Here is a 19,128-nt window from a genome sequence, read left to right as displayed (position 1 = left end):
TTCGCTTGCCTCGAGAGAACTCCAGTCATACACAGGGCTTAACCTTGCTCAGTTCTCTCCACCTCTACAAACACGCCTAGGACAAACTTTAAAAGGTGCGTGTGTGTGTGTATGTGTACACACATGTGCATGTGTGAGAGAGAAGCACACAGAGAGAGAAAGAGTGACAGACAGACCCAGAGAGAGGCAGAGGGAAAGAGAGAGGGCACATGTTCTCTCAGCCCCTCATCACCCCGGCATTTTGATTTTGTTCTTCACTAGCTCAGAAACGGTAGCCCTGCCAGAGTTCAGTGTGAACACCACAGTGAACACAAGTCAAGAGTGATCAAAGATGGTATCACGAGGCCTGTGATGGTCATACCTCTGAAGTGAGAGCCCGGAGCGTCTTGTTGGCAGACATCCAGCCTTGGCAGGGGCTGAGCTGAGAGCAGGAAAACACCGTTCTGATTAAAGAGGAACTGTGACGAGCAACAGGAAGGGGCAACTTGGGAGAAATCAGGATGTAAGCTCACCTGGAGGCAGCTCAGGAAGGAGTAGAGCTGTGCATAGGTCACGTCTTTATTTAGCTGGCCTGGAAAACAGAAAGGTCTGAGATGTTGTGTTCACTCAGCTCTAGCAACCAATTAGAAACGTGCGTGGGTGACTCCGTCTCATCTGCAGAAAGTGTCATTGCCAGGATGTGCACTGATTGTTCATTCTGTGCTGCTCATGACAAATGCCTGGGTGCTCAGCTTCGTGTGCTTTCCTTCTTGCCGAGACCCCTAGGGATTCAGACCCAGAGTTACGGACAGGCTCTAAGGAGTTCACCCCCATCTAGAGCTCTTGGCGTGGACCAAGGTGGGGCCAGAGGAACCTGACTGCATCTGGACGCCAGGGAAAAGGGAGAGGAGTATGGGCCAGAAGAGGTGACCCTGGGTAATGCAAACAGTCAATAAGCTCAGCTGCTACCTGAAAGGTGGGAGGTTTAAGTCCACCCAGAAGTGCCTCAGAAGAAAGGTCTGGTGATCTACTTCAGAAAAATCAGCCACTGAAAACCCTATGAAGCACAGTTGCCCTCTGACACTAATGGGATCACCATGAGTCAGAATAGACTCGATGACAACTTTTTTTTTAATTTACTTTTTACTGACCAGAATACCTCTGACAAAGACCTGGAAGAACAGTGGTTTCTCCTGGCAATGTATGAAATGTCAAATTTCTGTGGGGGCACTGAGAGCATTCCAGGTGGTCATTGACCAAATCCTCCTTTCCAAGTTTATGGAATACTCTGATCTGCCCTAATTATCCTACCCTGACGACCTGGCAGGACATTCTGACCATACGGCGCCTATGGCTTGATGGACTGAAGTTGTCTTCTGAGACTTTTTCCTGTTGCTAGTTTTGCCTCTGAGAAATGCCTGGGTGGCACTCAGAATGGGGGTGGCCAGCACATTCTGTATCACTTCATGGCACTGGATGAGATGGTGGTTCAGTGGTAGAATTCTCACCTTCCGTGCAGGAGACCTGGGTTCGGTTCCCAGCAAATGCACCTCATGTGCAGCCACCACCCATCTGTCAGTGGAGGCTTGCATGTTGCTGTGATGCTGAACAGGTTTCAGGAAAGCTTCCAGATGAGTGGACTAGGAAGAAAGGCCTAGAAATCTACTTCAAAAAATCAGCCCATGAAAACCCTATGGATCACAGCGATCTGATCCCCAACCAATCATGGGAATGGTGCAGGTCTGGGCAGCATTTCATTCTGTTGTGTGTGGCGTCACCACGTGTTAGAGGTTGACTCGGTGGCAGCGAACAACCACAGCAACATGGCCCTGGATGGAGTGTTGCCCAGTGGATATCTTATTTGTGGTCTCATTAGCAGATATGTCCATACACTTATTTTTGGGTGGAGGTTAAAAAGGTACATAAGAACAAAGGAAAGTCCCTCCCGTTGCCGTCGAGTTGATTCCGATTTATAGCAAGGTCCCTAGGTGGCATAAATGGTTTGTGCTCGACTGCTAACCTGAAGTTTGGTGGTTTGAACTCACTCAGTGGTACCACGAAAAGGCCTGGCAATCTGCTTCCATTAAGATGACAGCCAAGAGAACCCTATGGAGCAGTTCTACCCGGTAACACATGGGGTTGCCACGAGTTGGAATTGACTCAAAGGGACTAACAACAACAACCAGAATAAAGGTGATTGGCCCCACATGTGGGTTCAGCCAGAGCTTTTCCAAACGTCGATTATAGACTCAGAATTTGTGGGATCATTGCTTCTCTCTCGTGGCTGGGCAGGCACAATGACGCCTTCTGCCTCTCTGCCCTCCTCCAGCACACCTACCCGCAGAGGCAATTCAGCTTGCATGCTGTGGCTGGAGACACAAAATAGAGGCTCCCCAAATCTCAGGAGTGAGGGACTGATGCTGTATCCATTAACACTTAAAACATGCTCACAAAAATAAGGGGAAATAATAGGAGCTATCTCAGAGCGAAGAGAAAGATTGAAGGTGATGGAACATAGTCTTATTTTTCACTTATATCTCAGATGAGTTAGACTGAAAGATAGCTTCAATTTTCTTGTCATAGAGGAAAAATATATTATCTCTCTGTGTGGGTGAGTGACGCCCCAGTCAGGAACCACAGGCTTATTACTGCCATTAAAGTCACAGTGACACCCCAGGGTCTACTCTGCTCTGCACAGGCTTCCCAAGCCACAGGCTTCTGTCCTGGCTGTGGAATGAGCTTGGGGCACTGAGCCCCCATCTTTCCCTCCTTTCCACCCATTGAGGTGGCTTTTCCTGTTTTTTTGGCATTTTGTCATTTGGCCCCTCCATGTGTGAGCCCCTGCCTGTCTCAGCTCAGCCTGGCTGCAGTGCCTGATATAACCTTAGACTGGCACTCCTGGCCCCTCAATCCCATGGGATGTGCCTGCAATGACTGTGCAATTTCAAGCACTGTGCCTGGTGGGATCACCACTAGGTGGCAACCTTCCCTCCTCTCATCCTCAGTGCAGGCCCAGAGCTTCTGGTTGGCCTTGGTGCTGGGTTGCCATCTTGTTTCTTTCTTGAGACTGGGGCCTGGTAATAAGCCTTAGGTAGCCTGGCCAGAGACAAGGGGGTGGCCCTGACACCCTGTTTGGCCTTGACCAGTCCCTCTCTCCCTCAGGGGTAGCCCCTCTCTCTTTACCCTGCCCAATAGCAGATGTCTTCAACCTGGAGGGAGGTAGAACTTTATGCCTGACCATGAGTGACATTCGTGTGCCCTCCTGTCCACCTGGATTGCTTTGCTATTGAGGCTAATCCTCAGGGGATGGGTGTGACCACTTGGACACTGCAAACTCAACTGCTGGCTCCTCCTTGAAGGTTGTTAGGGATTCAATTGTGCCCCCCAAAAGATATGTTGAAGTCCTAACCTGTGGTACCTGTGAATGTAACCCTGTTTGGAAATAGGCCTTTAAAGATGTTATCAGTTAATACGAGGTTATATTGGAGTAGGGTGGGTTCTAATCCAATCGTCTTATAAAAGGGAAGATGAGACAGAGAGACAAACGCACACAGAAGGAAGATGGCCACGTGAAGACAGAGGCCGAGATTGGAGAGATGCTGCCTAAAGCTAAGGAATGCCTGGGGCTACCAGAAACTGGTAGAAGTTGTTGCAGCATTACATCGGCAGGGAAATGCCAGAGATTCAGACCTGATTCAGAAGAAGACGTGGAACAAGAGATATCATTGTTGATGTCAGATGGATCTTGGCTGAAAGCAGAGAATACCAGAAAGATGTTTACCTTTATTTTATTGGCTATGCAGAGGCATTTGACTGCGTGAATCATAACAAATTATGGATAACAATGCAAAGAATGGGAATTCCAGGACACTTAATTGTGCTCATGAGGAACCTTGTTCATACAGAACAAGGGGATATTGAGTGGTTTAAAATCAGGAAAGATGCGTGTCATGGTTGTATCTTTTTCACTATACTTATTCAATCTGTAGGCTGAGCAAGGAATCCGAGAAGCCGGACTATATGAAGAAGAACACAGCATCAGGATTGGAAGAAGACTCGTTAACAACCCATGATTTGCAGACGACACAACCTTGCCTTTGTAAAGTGAAGAGGAGTTGAAGCACTTACTGATGAAGATCAAAGACCACAGCCTTCAGTATGGATTACACCTCAACATAAAGAAAAGAAAAATCCTCACAACTGGACCAATAAGCAACATCATGATAAATGGAGAAAAGATTGAAGTTGTCAAGGATTTCATTTTACTTGGATCCACAATCAATGCCCATGGAAGCAGCAGTCAGGAAATCAAAAGGCATACTGCAACGGGCAAATCTGCTGCAAAAGACCTCTTTAAAGTGTTAAAAAGCAAAGATGTCAGTTTGAGGACTAAGGTGCGCCTGACCCAAGCCATGGTGTTTTCAATTGCCTCATATACGTGCAAAGGCTGGACAATGAGTAAGGAAGACCGAAGAAGAATTGATGCCTTTGAATTATGATGTTGGAGAAGAATATTGAATACACCATGGACTGCCAGAAGAATGAACTAATCTGCCTTGGAAGAAGTACAGCCAGAATGCTCCTTAGAGGTGAGGATGGGAAGGCTTTGTCTCACGCACTCTGGATATGTTATTAGGAGGGACTAGTCCCTGGAGAAGGACATCATGCTTGGTAAAGTAGAGGGTCAGTGAAAAAGAGGAAGACCCTCAACGAGATGGATTGACACAGTGGCTGCAACAATGGGCTCAAACATAACAACAATTGTGAGGATGGTGCAGAACCGGGCAGTGATTCGTTCTGTTGTAGATGGGGTGGCTATGAGTCAGAACTGACTCAATGGCACCTAACAACAACCACCACCAGAAGCTGGAACACAGAAGGAAGGATCTTCCCCTAGAGCCTTCAGAGAGAGCATGGCCCTGTCAACACCTTGTTTCGGACTTCCAGCAGCTAGAACTGTGAGAGAATTTCTGTGTTTTAAGCTACCCAGTTTGTGGTACTTACAGCAGCTCTAGAATTAATACAGGGGTGAAGTCCAGCCATAGCCTCACTCTGTCCTCACTCCCCTCTTCCTGCTGTCCTACAGCCAAAGGCCCAGTACACCTTAGGGTGAGATCATGAGCTACGTCCTCCTTCTGCCTCCTCTCCCCACCCTTCTCCATTTCCCCTCTCTTCCTGCTCTCACCCCGTGCTGTTCTGGCACCGGGTCCAATTGGACCGGGTAGTTAAAGGGAACATCCTTAGTGTGAATAGCTTGGCCTGCTGAACAAGATAAGGGCATGTTAGTGTAGTTGGAGATAACCGGAAAGGTGTAATGAGCTGCTTTCCCTTTTCTCTGGTATTTCTGCCTGCTGGAGAGCTGCTGACTCTGGGGCCGGTCATGTGGGAGGCTGCTTGGGAGTGCTTGAGATGGGTTTATGGTTTAAAGACAGGGAAAAGGGAAATTTTTTTTGCCTGTTGGACACTCCCTCTTTCTTTGTAAGCATTACCTTTTATTCATGCCACTTTAATGGTATTTTGTAATATTGAGGAGCCTGGTAGAAAGAGTGATCCTAGCTACGTGTAATATATGATCAGGCCAGTCGAGTTAAGAAAGCTGGTCACTAACTTCCAAGGGGTAGAGCAGAAGGACTGTCCCACAGTGTCCAGAAGTTAGCAGGGGCTGAGGAACTATGTAACCGGAGGGTAGAAAGGCTGTGTTTCTGTGCGCGTGCGTGCACAGGGAGAGCCAGAGGCTGACCCCATGGGCGTAATATGCTCCTCCTGAAGATTAAAAGACATGCTCTACCCTAGCTGCCTGTAGCAGCGGCTTCTGTCTCAGTAATTTGTAAGTTCTTTACGGCAGGCTTTTTGGTATTTATTTAATGCTTGGCACTCTAAAAGCTTAGTACCAACAAAGATCAGTCACACCTCCATGAACTACCATCTGATTGTATTAAACCTTAATAAAATGCATTAATTCAGACTGGGGGAGAGCCAGTAATAAAATATAAGTTACAAGGTATTTCAAGACACTTAAAATTAAGGTTTTGTTTTTTTTGGCAGAGGACCCAAAAGAAAGAGCTTCTTGTGGGCTTCTTTGAGGCTAGCCTGGCTATCGCCGGACCCTCTGACAGCGCCCAGAATGCCTACAGCTTGTACTGTTGTCGTTGTTACTCGCTAGTCTCACTGACAGGATCTATGTGGTATTTCTTCCCAGTGGCGTTGTCTTTTCTCTCATTTGAGGACAAGGATCCATCTTAGTATCCTCTTTCCTTCCAACCCACATAATGGGTACCTCAGACATATTTATGGAATGATTGCATTTTTTTATTGACTGTGCCTGAGAGGACTCATGACTAGTCAAGCTTGACTTTTTCCAGAAAATCTTCGTAAGTAGAATCCTAATGTATGAAACTTCCAAAAAAAAACAACCCACTGCTGTAGAGTAGAATTAAGACTCATAGCAACCTGATAGCATAGAGTAGAACTGCCCCATATGGTTCCCAAGGCTGTAAATCTTTACAGAAGCAGACTGCCACATCTTTCTCCCACAGAGCGGCTGGTAGGTTTGAACAGTGACCTTTTGGTTAGCAGCCGAATCTTAACCACTGTGCCACCAGGGCTCCCATATAAGACTTACCACCTGGTAATTCCTTACAAAGAAAATAAACTCTCATCAGAAATTTTAGTTACTGGTAGAGATTGCAGAGCGCTGGTGGTGGAGTGGTTAAGAGCTGTGGCTGCTAACCAAAAGGTCAGCAGTTCAAATCCACCAGCTGCTCCTTGGAAACCCTATGGAGTAGCTCTACTCTGGCCTACAGGGTAGCTGTGAATTGAAATTGACTTGATGGCAACAGGTTCGGTTTGGTTTGGTTGGTAGAGATTGTGGGGTTTCACAGTCCTTGGGAGCTGGTCACAGACTGGTTAGTGAGTCACAAACCTGGCTGAAGTGGAGAGATGCTAGGAGGGCTACACTCCTTCCTCCCTGGCAGGAGTGAACCAGGAGCCCATTCTTGTTCTGGCATTTATTATCCTGACAGTGAAATGCTGTGGCATTTAATCATTTCTCAGGTGGAGTTCCTGCCTGCCTTACTCTGGGGAGAAAAGGCAACAGACTGCAAACGTTAATAACTAACCACTTTTGCTTCACACAACCCTTAGCATAGTGTCCCAGGAATCAGATTCGTGTGTCTGGCAATTGAATAAGATGACAACTACATTATGAAGCAGCGGTTAAGTACTCAGCTGCTAACCAAAAGGTTGGTGGTTTGAACCCACGCAGTGGCTCCGCAGGAGAAAGACCTGGCGAGCTGCTCCCATAAAGTTTACAGCCTAGAAAACTCTATGGGGCAGTTATACTCTGACACATGGGTTTGCTTTAGTGAAAAATCAACTCGATGGCATCTAACAACAACTCCCTAACATAGGCAAAAACAACAACAAAAAAACCCTTTGTTGTTGAGTCCCTTCTAACTCATGCAACTCTGTGTGTTATGGAGTAGAGCTGCCTCATAGGGTTTTCTTGACTGTATCTTTATAGAAGCAGATTGCCAGACCTTTCTTCTGTGGCCACTGGGTGGGTTCAAACCGCCAACCTTGTTAGTAGTCAAGAGCCAGTGCCCCGGGGGCTGTTCCAGCATTAACCTTGCTTTCCTGCTGGTTCATGCCTGAAACTATGCTCCTTAGAGCTGAGTCCCTTTGAACCAGTGATTATCAACCCTGGCTGCACAGGAGAATCACCTGAGGAGCTTACACAAAAAATATTTTTGCCCCGGCCCCACTTCAGATCAATTATATCAGAATCTGTAGGGACGAGGGGGGCAGTGAAGCTTTGACATTCATATTTTAAGAAGGTCTCCTGACAAGTCTTATGTATAGTTAGAACTGGGAACCACCACAAAACAGACTCCTGCTACATGCAGACACACCTGAGAGGCAGGACCTTTCAATGAATCGGTCACTGGTTTTGGTGGGAAGGAAGACCCAACGATTGGGTTTGGAGTGGGAGCAGGTGAAGAGAAAATGTGCCCTCTCTCCAAGCCTCTCACCTATGTGAGTTATGAGATGCCACCAGTCTGTTTAGGAAGGACCCTGATGCCTCACTGAGGAATTTATAATTTACTTCCCATGGCAACCAGGCAGCAGGGATAATTTAGGATATGAATAATAACTTAAAAACATTAAATAAAATTTAGACGGTTCCAACTTTTTTCGTAATTGCACCTCCCCACCCCAAACTAGGGCTGTTCATAAAGAGCAAACTCATTCTACCTTTTCCCTCTTCTCTTGTGCTGTGAAATGCTAATGCGTGGTTGTTGCTGTTGTTGTTAGGTGTTGTGGAGTTGGTTCTGACTCAGGGACACAATACAGAGTAGAACTGCCCCACAGGGTTTCCAAGGAGGGGCTGGTGGATTTGAACTGCTGACTTTTTTCGGTTAGGTGGTTAGTGGCTAGAAAGGGGCCACGTGAGGAGGAAGGGGCAAGGTCCAGAGCAGAGTTTCCAACCTTGCCGCTATTGAAATTTGGGGCTGGATAATTCTGGTTGGGGAGGGGGCAGTGTAGGATGTTTAGCAACATTCCTGGCCTCTACCCGCTAGATGTCAGGAGGACCACCTCCCCCTAATTGTGACAACTGGGGGGTTGGGAGGGGTGGGCATAGTTGTCCCTGTTGAGAACCATGGGCATAGAGAATCCACAAAAGTGGACAGTGAGTCACCCAATTGCCCTCCCCACCGACTCCCTTCCAAAGTTTCAATGGAGTCATTATTACATAAAAAAAACAAAACTCCAAAAAACAAACCAGTTGCCATTGAGTAGATTCTGACTCATGGTGACCCAGTGTGTTTCAAAGTAGAACTGTACTCCATAGGGTGTTCAAGGCTGTGATCATTTGGAAGTAGAACACCAGGCTTTTCTTCCTAGGTACCTCTGGGTGGACTAGAACCACGAACTTTCCAGTTAGTAGATGAGTGCATAATCATTTGCACCATTAAGGGACTCCCATTATTACACATGTGGTTAAATCAAGTGAATTGCATGGCATATTCACTTGATTTAACCACAGTATGTAATAAGGGGAAAGAATTTATGGAGGCAGTATAACTAGAGTTCATTAAAAGAACAGGGATTTGAAATCAGAAAACCCAGATCAAGTCCCCTTTGGTGTGACTGAGTAAATTGGGAGCACACCTTCCCCACTCCTAACTTCCTATCTCCAAGCATTTCTTAGCATGGGAGAAGTTCAGGAATCTGAAAGAATCTTTTGGGGGAACTGCAATTTTCAGGTCCAATGGCTCAGAGAGACATTCTCAGCCCACTCCCAGTCCTTTATGTGTGCAAGTCCATCCAGGAAGGTGTCCAGTTTTCCTCTGTGCGATGGTGTTATCATTTCTAAGGAGGAGGGTCAAAGTTCTGTTAAGAGGAGGAATATTCTTTCCTCATGTGAGAGTAGACAGTGTTTTGTTTAGATAAAAATGGCATTTATTGTACAGTTAAGTAACTCAAGAGAAAAATGACTTTAATCTCATCGGTGGGGAGACTGGAATTTGTGTATCCACCATCTTCCCTGTAATGGAGAGACCAGAGAGAGTCCTTTGAGAGCTGATTAAATGTTCCCTACTCTTCTCTCGTGTGGAGAGGAGTGGAATTTACTGAGGGAGGAGGTAGGGGGTTGGTTTAAACAGGGACTGGAGGAAGAGGACAACGGGAGATTGAAAACATACAAAGAAGTTAAATACACAAGTGACAACTCTCTGATGGTCTCAATTATGACATTTTGCTCTCCACTCAAACCCCCTAAGGAGCGCTGAGTTTCAGGTCTTCCTCCTTTGAATTGCTCACCTGACTCTTATAAGGAATGAACTGGGCCTCCGGAGGCTTTTATTGGGTTGGAGATGGGTATGGCAACATCAGGGAATGGGCAGCATCTTCTTCATGATTGACTGGCACGGGAGCCATCATCAATAAGGGGCTGAGGGAGGGTACCTAGATTTCTCCTGGTAGACATTCCTCAGTGAAGACTGAAGCTAGCACTCCCTAACCCCTTCCCTACTTAATTTTCTTCCCATAACACTAACCAACACTAACCACCTTCTGGGATAGGGCCTCACAGTAGAACGCATATTTTGGTCAGCCTGGAGGATGAGGAGAAAGCTCTGTCTGGGAGGTGCAGAATAGCAGGAGAGAGAAGGGGACAGATAGTTCAAAGGGACCCAGGGTACCAGGCTACTGGGAAGATGCTGGTTTTGAGGGTGCCTGCAGGATGCTGGTGCCCCATGCCAGCCATGCACACTGCTTTCCTGGGCCCCACAGTCCACAGGTGGCAACTACAGGGCTTTCCTACCTCTCAGTTCCCGGCTAGGTGGCTGGACTCTCTTCTTCACGTTCCCCCTGCCTACTCAGGCCACTAGAGGGTCAAACACGTGGGCTGATTTACTTTCAGCAAGTCTGGTTGAAAAGGCTCTGGGCAAGGGGCAAAGAGCTGCCCAACCTGCACAGCAAGCCAAGGAAACCCATGGGAAGAGGAGCCAGATGGGGATGAGGGCTTTCATAAGGAAAGAGAAGACCTCGGAAGGAGAAGAGAGCAGAGACAGGCACTCACAAACCAAACCTGGTAACAAAGGCTCTGGAGACACTGCGGTCTGACATACTTTTGGGGTCTTTCTCCCACTAGACTATAAGGCTTATGTGGGTGAGGATTTATGACTATTTTGTCTGCTGCTGTTTACCCCGTGCCTAGAACAGTGCCTGGCAGAGAGTGGACACCTAATAATTATTTTTTTGAAAAGAAACTTTCCCCTGAAGCACAGAAAGCAGAGCCCTGCTACATCCAGCTTGTAGATGCAACGAGCTGTGCACCATTCAGGAGTCCCCAGGTGGAGCCAACGGTTAAATTGGACATGAACGGAACATGCAGCAAGCTACTTGACTTCGGAGTCTCCTTTTTGCCACTTATAAAATGGCATTAATTAATTAAAACGTCTATCTCAGAGGGTTGCTTTAAGGATCAGCATGGAAGGCCTCCATAATGTGAACTGCTACCACCTTTACAATGTTTTTAAAGCAGCTGGAATGCTAGAGAAGCCATTAGAAATTCCTGGGGACCTTTAAAGCATTTCAGAGCCAAGGGCCTCTCAACAAGAGGGTGTAGAAGCAGGGAGCGAATCCTAACTGGCCACCAGGGGGCACTGCCTTTATTCCCATTGAGGCTTGGAGAAATCCCCCCCTTTGACTCAAGGCTTTCTCTCCCCCCTGTTTGGGTTTCATCAGCTCATCCTAGATTTCACTTTTGGTAAAAAGATTTCCTGATTTAAATTTACCTTTCAATTCGTCCTAATTCTTCGTTAAGTACTTCTGCCCTTTCTGGCTTTGGCCCTGACTCTGCCCACTTTCTGATACTTACCTTTACATACTGCACCTGGGGGAGCTTCTGACTATCAGTTAGGACCCTTGGACTAGGATAGCATTTTGGATGTATTTTTATATGATTTGAACTATATATATGTCAAGCTCTATATACACTGAACTCTACAGACAGTGATGTTGTTAAAAGGTAAAAGAAGCTTCAAACTGATACCGAGAGGATGATATCTGTTGTGCAAATGATCCCAGAGAAAGGCTCCATCTGCTAAGCCATAGAAAATAACATGGCTACCATTAGGCAGGTGGGAATTTAGATACTTCAGAGTCTCCATGACCTTGGAGTACAATTTCTCAGGAGTGGTCATTCCTGGGACTGGGTCCATCTTCCTGTTGGTGGGGGGAGGGAAGAAAAAACAAAAAACCCAGAAAATATCTTAGTAGATTACAAGGATAGATGCATCAAATACAAGATATGCCATACACCACACACACACACACACACACACACACACACACACACACACATACACAACCTGGTGGTTATTGGTGCTGTATGCAAAATGTTCCTGGCTTCCACTATCAGGTACAAGAAAACCCTATGGAGCAGTTCTACTCTGTAACACAGGGGGTCACCATTAATTGGCATCAACTCGATGGCAACGGGTCTGGTTTTGGTTTTGGTTCACCATTCTGAGTTCTGGAGCAGAGGCCCATGCTGATGCCTGGTGGACATGCCGTATGAGTGAGAAGTAAACTTTTGTTGCTTTATGCTACTAAGATTTTAGGGGTTGTTTGTTCCTGCAGCATAACCTCACCTATCCTGACTGATGGAAGCAAAGGAGTCTCATATTGCTTGCTGTTTATTTTACACTTCGAGATCTGCAACTTGGTCTTTAAAATCTTTCATATATATCACAGCTAGGGAAACAGAATCTCACTGAGAAATCACTTTATATTGTGTGTCCACATTCTATCCCGCCTTCCTACGCTGACTTTGTACTTCATGCATTTCCTGATGGATGACTATGCCAGGCTATTGCCCTGCAGCATTATCTGCCAACAAACAATTGCATTTTGCATCACTGTCTTTCTCTATGTAGTAGTGCTTGTACTCTCTAGAGGATGTTCGAATTTTTAAATTATATTTTTCACTTCTTGTTTCATAAAAGTTAGTAAAAACCAAAAGAGAAAGTGCTGAAAGTAGTGATAAGAAACATACGTCTAAAACCAAAGCATTTGAGATAAAGACAGAAACCATAAGTGAATGAAAGTGGCAAATATTCAGCTTCAATCAGACACTGATTGAATTTAAGCTGGTTGATTTATTTTCAATTGATCTGGAAAAGAACAAGGTAGAGAATGTATGAAATACGGAATCCATCATTGAAGGTTATGTTTAAAAGGCAAGGTGTAAATAGGGGTGCCAGAATATTTTTAGCTTTAACATGTAAGTCTATTATTACTCAACTTTGCACGGTCGACTTCTGTATACGCTTTCAGAAATGCACCAAGTTTGAGTTAGGATACTAACCTACATGAATCTGGGAGTAGAATACAGAATTTTCTAAGGTTTTCATCTACTCTTTAGGCTCTAAATTGCCTGTTACTCATTGCTTTTCACTGTCAGCCAAAATGGAATGATGCTATAGACTTATTTTCTATTTTTCACCCTTAAAATTCCAAATTTATGTAATGGTTCTCTAGTGGGTTGACTTGTGTCTCTTCAAAATTCATGTCTACCTGGAACCTCTGAATATGACCCTACTTCTAAACAGGGTCTTTGCAGATGTAATTAATTATATGGAATTGGAGTGGTCCCTTAATCCAATGATTGGTGTCCTTAGAAGGAGAAAAAAGGACACAGAGAGACACACGCAGGGAAGAAGGCCACATGAAGACGGAGGAAGAAATTGGAATTATGGTGCCAAAAGCCAAGAAACTCCAAGGATTTCTGGGAACCACCAGAAGTTAGGAAGAGGAAAGAAGGATGTTCCCTAGAATCTTCAGAGGGAGCATTGCCTTGCCGACACCTGGCTTCTAGCTTCCAGAACTATGAGACAATAAATTTCTGTTGTTTTAAGTCACCCAGTTTGTGGCACTTTGCGACAGTAGTCCTAAGAAACCAATGAATCATTTTACTCTCCTTTCTAAAGAAAGGGGAAAAAAGTTGACTCTACCTAAGCTTTAGCAGGAGGGGCAGAAAACATTGTAGCTTTCTGTCTTTTCTCCTACGATTTAATTCAGTGAAATAAAATCACCTCCCAGATTGGCTACTATCCAGGAGGTGACCAGGCTGACCAGGGGCATGAGGGTCACATGAGCCAATCTGTGATGAACAACATGTACACATTACAGAGGAAAAGGCAGAACAAGTCTGGTGTGTCTGGGTAGCAGTAGGGTGTTAGTCAGTAGTGGTTGATGTAAGCGCTTCTACGCTACATAATATGTTGCTTGAATTTTCCTATTTAAAAAAAAGTGTTCTCATGAAACGCCAGCATGCAGAACTGAATGCTAAATTCATGTTTTTCATTAACTTGAAAATGATTATTCCACTTTATAAATAAAAAATCCCCTTAAACTGCATAAAAGGCACTGGTAAGGATTTGAGAATAGGTTGCCTACTTGCTGGTCACAGAAGGGTGGTTTTATGAATTAACACCGTATTTTAGTGTCCCCCCAAAATATGTGTTGGAATCCTAGCCCCTACACCTGTGGGTGTGATCCTGTTTGAAATAGAGTTTCTCTGTTATGTTAATTAGATCATACAGGAGTAGGGTGGGTTTTAAATCTAATCACTTCTGAGTTATAAAAAGAACTGATTAGACACAGAAACGCATACACACAGCAGAAGACAGACAGATGCCATGTGAGGATTGTCTACAAGACGGGGAACCAAGGAATGCCCAGGGCATAGGCACGGGATACCGTAATTTGGACATTTAGCCTCCAGAATGGTGAGAAAATAAATTTCTGTTCTTTAAAGCCACCTACTTGTAATATTGCTGTTATAGCAACAATAAGTAATTCAGGTCGGTAGGCATTTTTTGGCTTGATTTGCATATGCACAGGAGGATCCCTGTATGTGAAGGGGATCTCAGCTGCCTGGTGGATTTATTCAGACCAGGAGCACCTGCCCAGAGTAACTGGGTCTTATGTTTACTGTGTGTTTAGAGTGTGATAGCAGGGGTGAAGTGAAAGGCAAGTTGGGTGTTTATATCCCGTCTTCTGTCATTGGTAGAGCTAGCACACACTGCCTATTAACTATTGCCTTGGCACGCTCACTTATTTTTTTTGCTGCTGATACAACAGCACTCTGGCACACAACAATTATGCTGAGCTAATAGAAAGGCAAGATGAGTTAAGAGGGAGCAAAGTCTCCCAAACTCTCTATTTAATCATTGTTATTTTTATTATTTTGGTTACAGGCACACCTCTCACCATAAAGGATCTGTGCTAATTTGTACTTATGAAAGGGCACCTCACAAATTAAGCAAGCACAATCAAAATGGCTTATTACCAAGTGAAGTCAAAATGGAAGGGTTAGTGTTGCTAACGGAACACTCTCCAGTCATTTTTGCTCCATCATGTACAGCTACTTGCTTTCCCCATGAGCATTGTCAGTTGTTTCCTTTTATGTAATAACAAAACCAATTGGTAGTTCAGGCAAGGGTGAGAAGGGTCTAAGTGGCAGGTGGTGGGTGTTTCTCTTCTGGGTCCCATGGAAGATGTTTTCTGGCTTCTGTCCCTGAAAAATTCTCACTACCCTCTAGATCTGTGCACCCTTTTCCTTTGGCAATTTTTGGGAGAATTCTGGTACCACCAAAGGCAGTGGTGACTCAGTGGTAGAATTTGTGCCTTCTATGTGGGAGACCTGGGTTTGTTTCCTGGCCAATACACCTCACCTGCCTGACTGTGAAGGCTTGCTTGTGTGTTGCTGTGATGCTGAACGGGTTTCAGTGGAGCTTCCAGACTAAGAAAGACTAGGAAAAAAAGTCTGGAGATCTACTTCTGAAAATCAGCCAGTGATAACCTGTACGAAAACCCTGTGGATCAGAACGGTCTGATCCCATTGGGCATTGGGTCGCCATGAATTGGGGCCAATTCACGGCACCTTACAACAACAGTAGTACCAGCATTTTGGGAAACAGTGTCAAAAGACCCCAGTGGTTTGGGAAATATCTCCTAGGACTTGTCTGATGTCAGTCAAAAGCTGAATGGACTGAGCTGAAAGTGGTTGAGCCCTTTACCATCCAGGTGTTCTGGAACCCATTGTCAGGTCTGCCCCACCATCTTGGGTTTGCCTGTCCACCCCAGTACCCTGGTACCCCTCTTCACACACTGGAGAGTTCACACCAGTCTTGCAGATAGAGAGGTGAGGGGCTGGGAGTGCTGGACTATGGAGAAGAAAATTTGGAAACCAGCCTGGGGCTATGATGGTTACATCAGGAAAATAATGAGAGAGAAGTCAGTGCCACCAATTCACTTCCACACACGTGAGGAGCACATGGCCAGGCTCCGAACACAGAAGCAGCCTCACCCCTTGGGGTGGCTCAGAAGCCTGTCCCTGTCCTAATGAATTGTGCCTGATCATGCAAGATAAGCCTCATTACTTGGGTGCAGGGCTGGCCACGATCATTTCATTACCCTGGCAGGCCAGATTTCACCTGTCAGATGCCAGACAGATTTCCCCCCTCTCAAGGAAGAAGGCAGACGGCTTCTGCTGAAAGCCTGTTCCCCAGAACCAGAGCTCACACATGGAGGATTATCTTTGTTTAGTGCTCCACTCACAGCTGGCATTCATTTTCTAGAAATATCCAGATGATAGACATGCTGGCCGGTTGGAACCATATTGTTTGCCTCCCATTCAACCCCCTCAGAGAGCTATCTTTACACAGAATGGGAAGGGGTGGGGCTTACTGGGTCCACACTACCCTGTGTGTATAGATACTGGGTCCCCTCAAAGTGGGGGTGGTCAGGAACATATGGGGTGAAGGGTGTTGGGAAATTCCTTATCATTCCCTTTGCCACCCACGCCTCTGAATGAGGAAGCTGGAGGGAGATTCCTCTGAGCAGCAGGAGTCCGTCCATTCTCTTCCCTGCTAGTTTTCTGTCATTTGGATGGACACTTCCTCAGCAGCCTGAGCTCCTTGGGGTCTGTGACCTGCCCACACCTTTGCAAGCTTCCTGTTAATGCAGCACTAATTTGCTTGCCCTGGGTGCCATCTGAACCATTGGCATTGCAGAAAATCAAGGGTTGGGGGAAGATACCCTGGATGATCCTGGCTCTCCCCATTAGATGAAAAATGTACAATTCCTATGCCCACTGTAAAACAAATGGAGCTATGTCAATTTATGTGGCTGATGTTAGATATTTTTATAAATCTATCACACTTTCAGCAATTACTTGTTGGGTTGTTGGGGAGGGATTGTCATTACCCTTATGTAGCCCTTGTGATTTGATGGTTTAAGACCACCCCCACTTCCCACCACTGCCCCTGCTACCCGAAGGTTCTACTGCTGTAGCTCACAGTTGTCCTGTCTCCAGGAATTTTTCTCCTTCGATATCACTCACATTATATCACTTTTGAGGACAGTGATGGGCAAAGTCCGAAGGAAGCTGGTTTAGCTTAGGCTGAATAGAGTGGAGTTACAACAAGGAAGCTAGGTTCTTCTATATCACAGTCTTTCTTGAATTTCTGATGCTAAAAGCTATCTTCCAATCCTGCCTTCATTCATTTAATATGTAATTATTGAGAATCTACATGAGTTTAGAGAACTGAGAAAGAAGCATGGAGCTGCATTACTTCAGTCAGAGCGAGCGTCATCATAAAAAAGAAAAGAGAAGAAAAAAAGTCAAGCAGATATCACAAAACTTGTTCCAGGACGGACTTCTTATGCAACTCCGTGCTGGCTCCAGCTTTCTATGAGCTCACTTTGTTCATTTTAGGACATCTCCTCCACCTTGGCGTTCTGGCAGATGGGGAGGTGTAGCTGCCATCTGTCTTTATTTTTCTAACCCCTCCATAGGATGCCACAAAGTGGGCACTGAGGGGACATCCCACACTGCCAGCTCTGTTCTTTCACCCAAATGTGTGCTGCTTCTGTGCCCAGATCCCCAGCGCAGGGAGAGGCTGGTAGGGGGCACCGGCTGATGCCTGCTGCCCTTTGGCTCTTTGGAAAAGGAAATGCAGAACTGGGCTGCAGGGGCCTCTGGATAAGTCATTTCTCCTGGAAAACTGCAGTTTCAGGGATTTTGGCTTTTGGAGTGAGTCTCTTTCTGCAGGTGTTCTTTACTCAGTATATTCACTTTGCTGTCTGTCCCCCTCTGGTTTGATCTGGGGCTGGAAGGGCACTAGCTGGTCTGATCACAGGTTTGTTCTGTTTTGTGATGGGGGTAAGGGGACTGCAGCTCAATGCTTCTCCTTCCATAAGCTCCTTGAGGTCGGGGACTGTGGCTTCTTTGCCATTGTATCCCAAAATCTGGCACAGTGCTTGGCACATAGCAGGTGATCAGTACATATTTTAAAAAAGTGAATGAATTAAATAAAGCAAATAAGGCAAGTGTAGGTTATAGAAAAACACTGAACTTAGAGACTCTAGTTTGGCTCTCAGCTCTGCTACTCAATAGCTGCACAAACCAGTTTTATAACCTTGCCAAACCTCACTTTCCTCATCTGTAAAATGGGGACAATCATAGTCATCTTTCAGGGCTGCTGTGGGCATGAACCGATACAGAGAGTGACATGGCTCTTGTCTCATGGCAGGTCTTAGGGACTGTTTGCAATTTACTGGAGAGTCCTGGTAGTTTGTCACAGTGGTAGGGACCTGGTTCACCAGCATGTAGCCTTGGTGTACTTGGGGTTCTAGGGAGAGTGGCAAACCAACCTAATAGGCTCCAACCAAGTGTCTGGCACATCAGCATCTCTGGTATCTCCTCCTTCAAACTCACTTCACTGATTATGTCTATGCCTCCCTCACCATAGGCATTCTAGGGCTCTCATAGCGTTATCTGTGGGAGCAAGCATCCTCTAATAATATTGAACTTTATTTTGAGCACAGGTTTGGAAAAATTGGTGAGTGAAGTATGGGAAAATGAAGGGTGGGGCAGTGAGCAGGATGGCCCAAATTCTACAACCACGTGGGTTCGAGTCCACCTCTGACATTAATCAATCAGTCTGCTTTGGGCAAGTCATGGACCCTCCCTGGGCCTTACTTTTCTCTCTTGCAAAATGGCGGGTATGTGGCTAATAGGAAGTTATTCTAGATCAGCAGTTCTCAACTTTTTTCTTTGTCCATGATCACAGGACAGATGGTATTCACATGTGTAGCATATTCTTAGGGGTATAGACAGATTTTGAGACACCTCCCAAAATATTGTGGGGAACTAAAGCATTCAACATTTTGAAATCACTACCAATATTAGCAGTTTAATGAAACTACTTTCTTACTATGGGCCATGGGAACAAATCAGGTTGGCTTTGAGTTATGTACAATTTCTTGCAAATGCTGTTAAGTCTATGTTGTCTCTACCACACAAGGAAGCATATCAGAATATGAATAAGGAAGGTATTCTTTGGGGATAATCATGATTCTGCCTTCTTTATTTAAAATTTCATGATCCTCAATCTTGGAGTCTTGGTTAGTAGTAACATATTTCTTGTGATACAACTCATAACTGATCATGGCATCCATTTGTTGTGACAACCGAGTTGTGGACTGATGGATCAGATAGTTTCAAGAAGCTTCACAGGTTTGTTCTGTTGATGTCATACGTGTCTAGGGCTTGCTTCTAACACAGAAAAAATT

General features: G+C 45.4%; 1 protein-coding gene across 2 annotated transcripts in view; it reads right to left on the bottom strand.

The window, feature by feature from the left end:
* The window catches only part of AOAH (acyloxyacyl hydrolase), a 240,538-nt gene that overhangs the window by 25,500 nt on the left and 195,910 nt on the right, over positions 1-19,128 (bottom strand). For both annotated transcript variants that reach the window (XM_004385300.2, XM_023739575.1), the window contains 3 exons: positions 11,537-11,709; positions 513-571; positions 362-421 (listed from right to left, as the gene is read on the bottom strand). In XM_004385300.2, coding sequence (XP_004385357.1) covers positions 362-421; positions 513-571; positions 11,537-11,709 — 292 coding nt within the window. The remainder of the gene's footprint in view (positions 1-361; positions 422-512; positions 572-11,536; positions 11,710-19,128) is intronic.

This window comes from Trichechus manatus, unplaced genomic scaffold, assembly GCF_000243295.1.
Source record: "Trichechus manatus latirostris isolate Lorelei unplaced genomic scaffold, TriManLat1.0 scaffold00137, whole genome shotgun sequence".
Lineage (NCBI taxonomy): Eukaryota > Metazoa > Chordata > Mammalia > Sirenia > Trichechidae > Trichechus > Trichechus manatus.
This window is presented reverse-complemented; position numbering and strand designations above follow the sequence as displayed.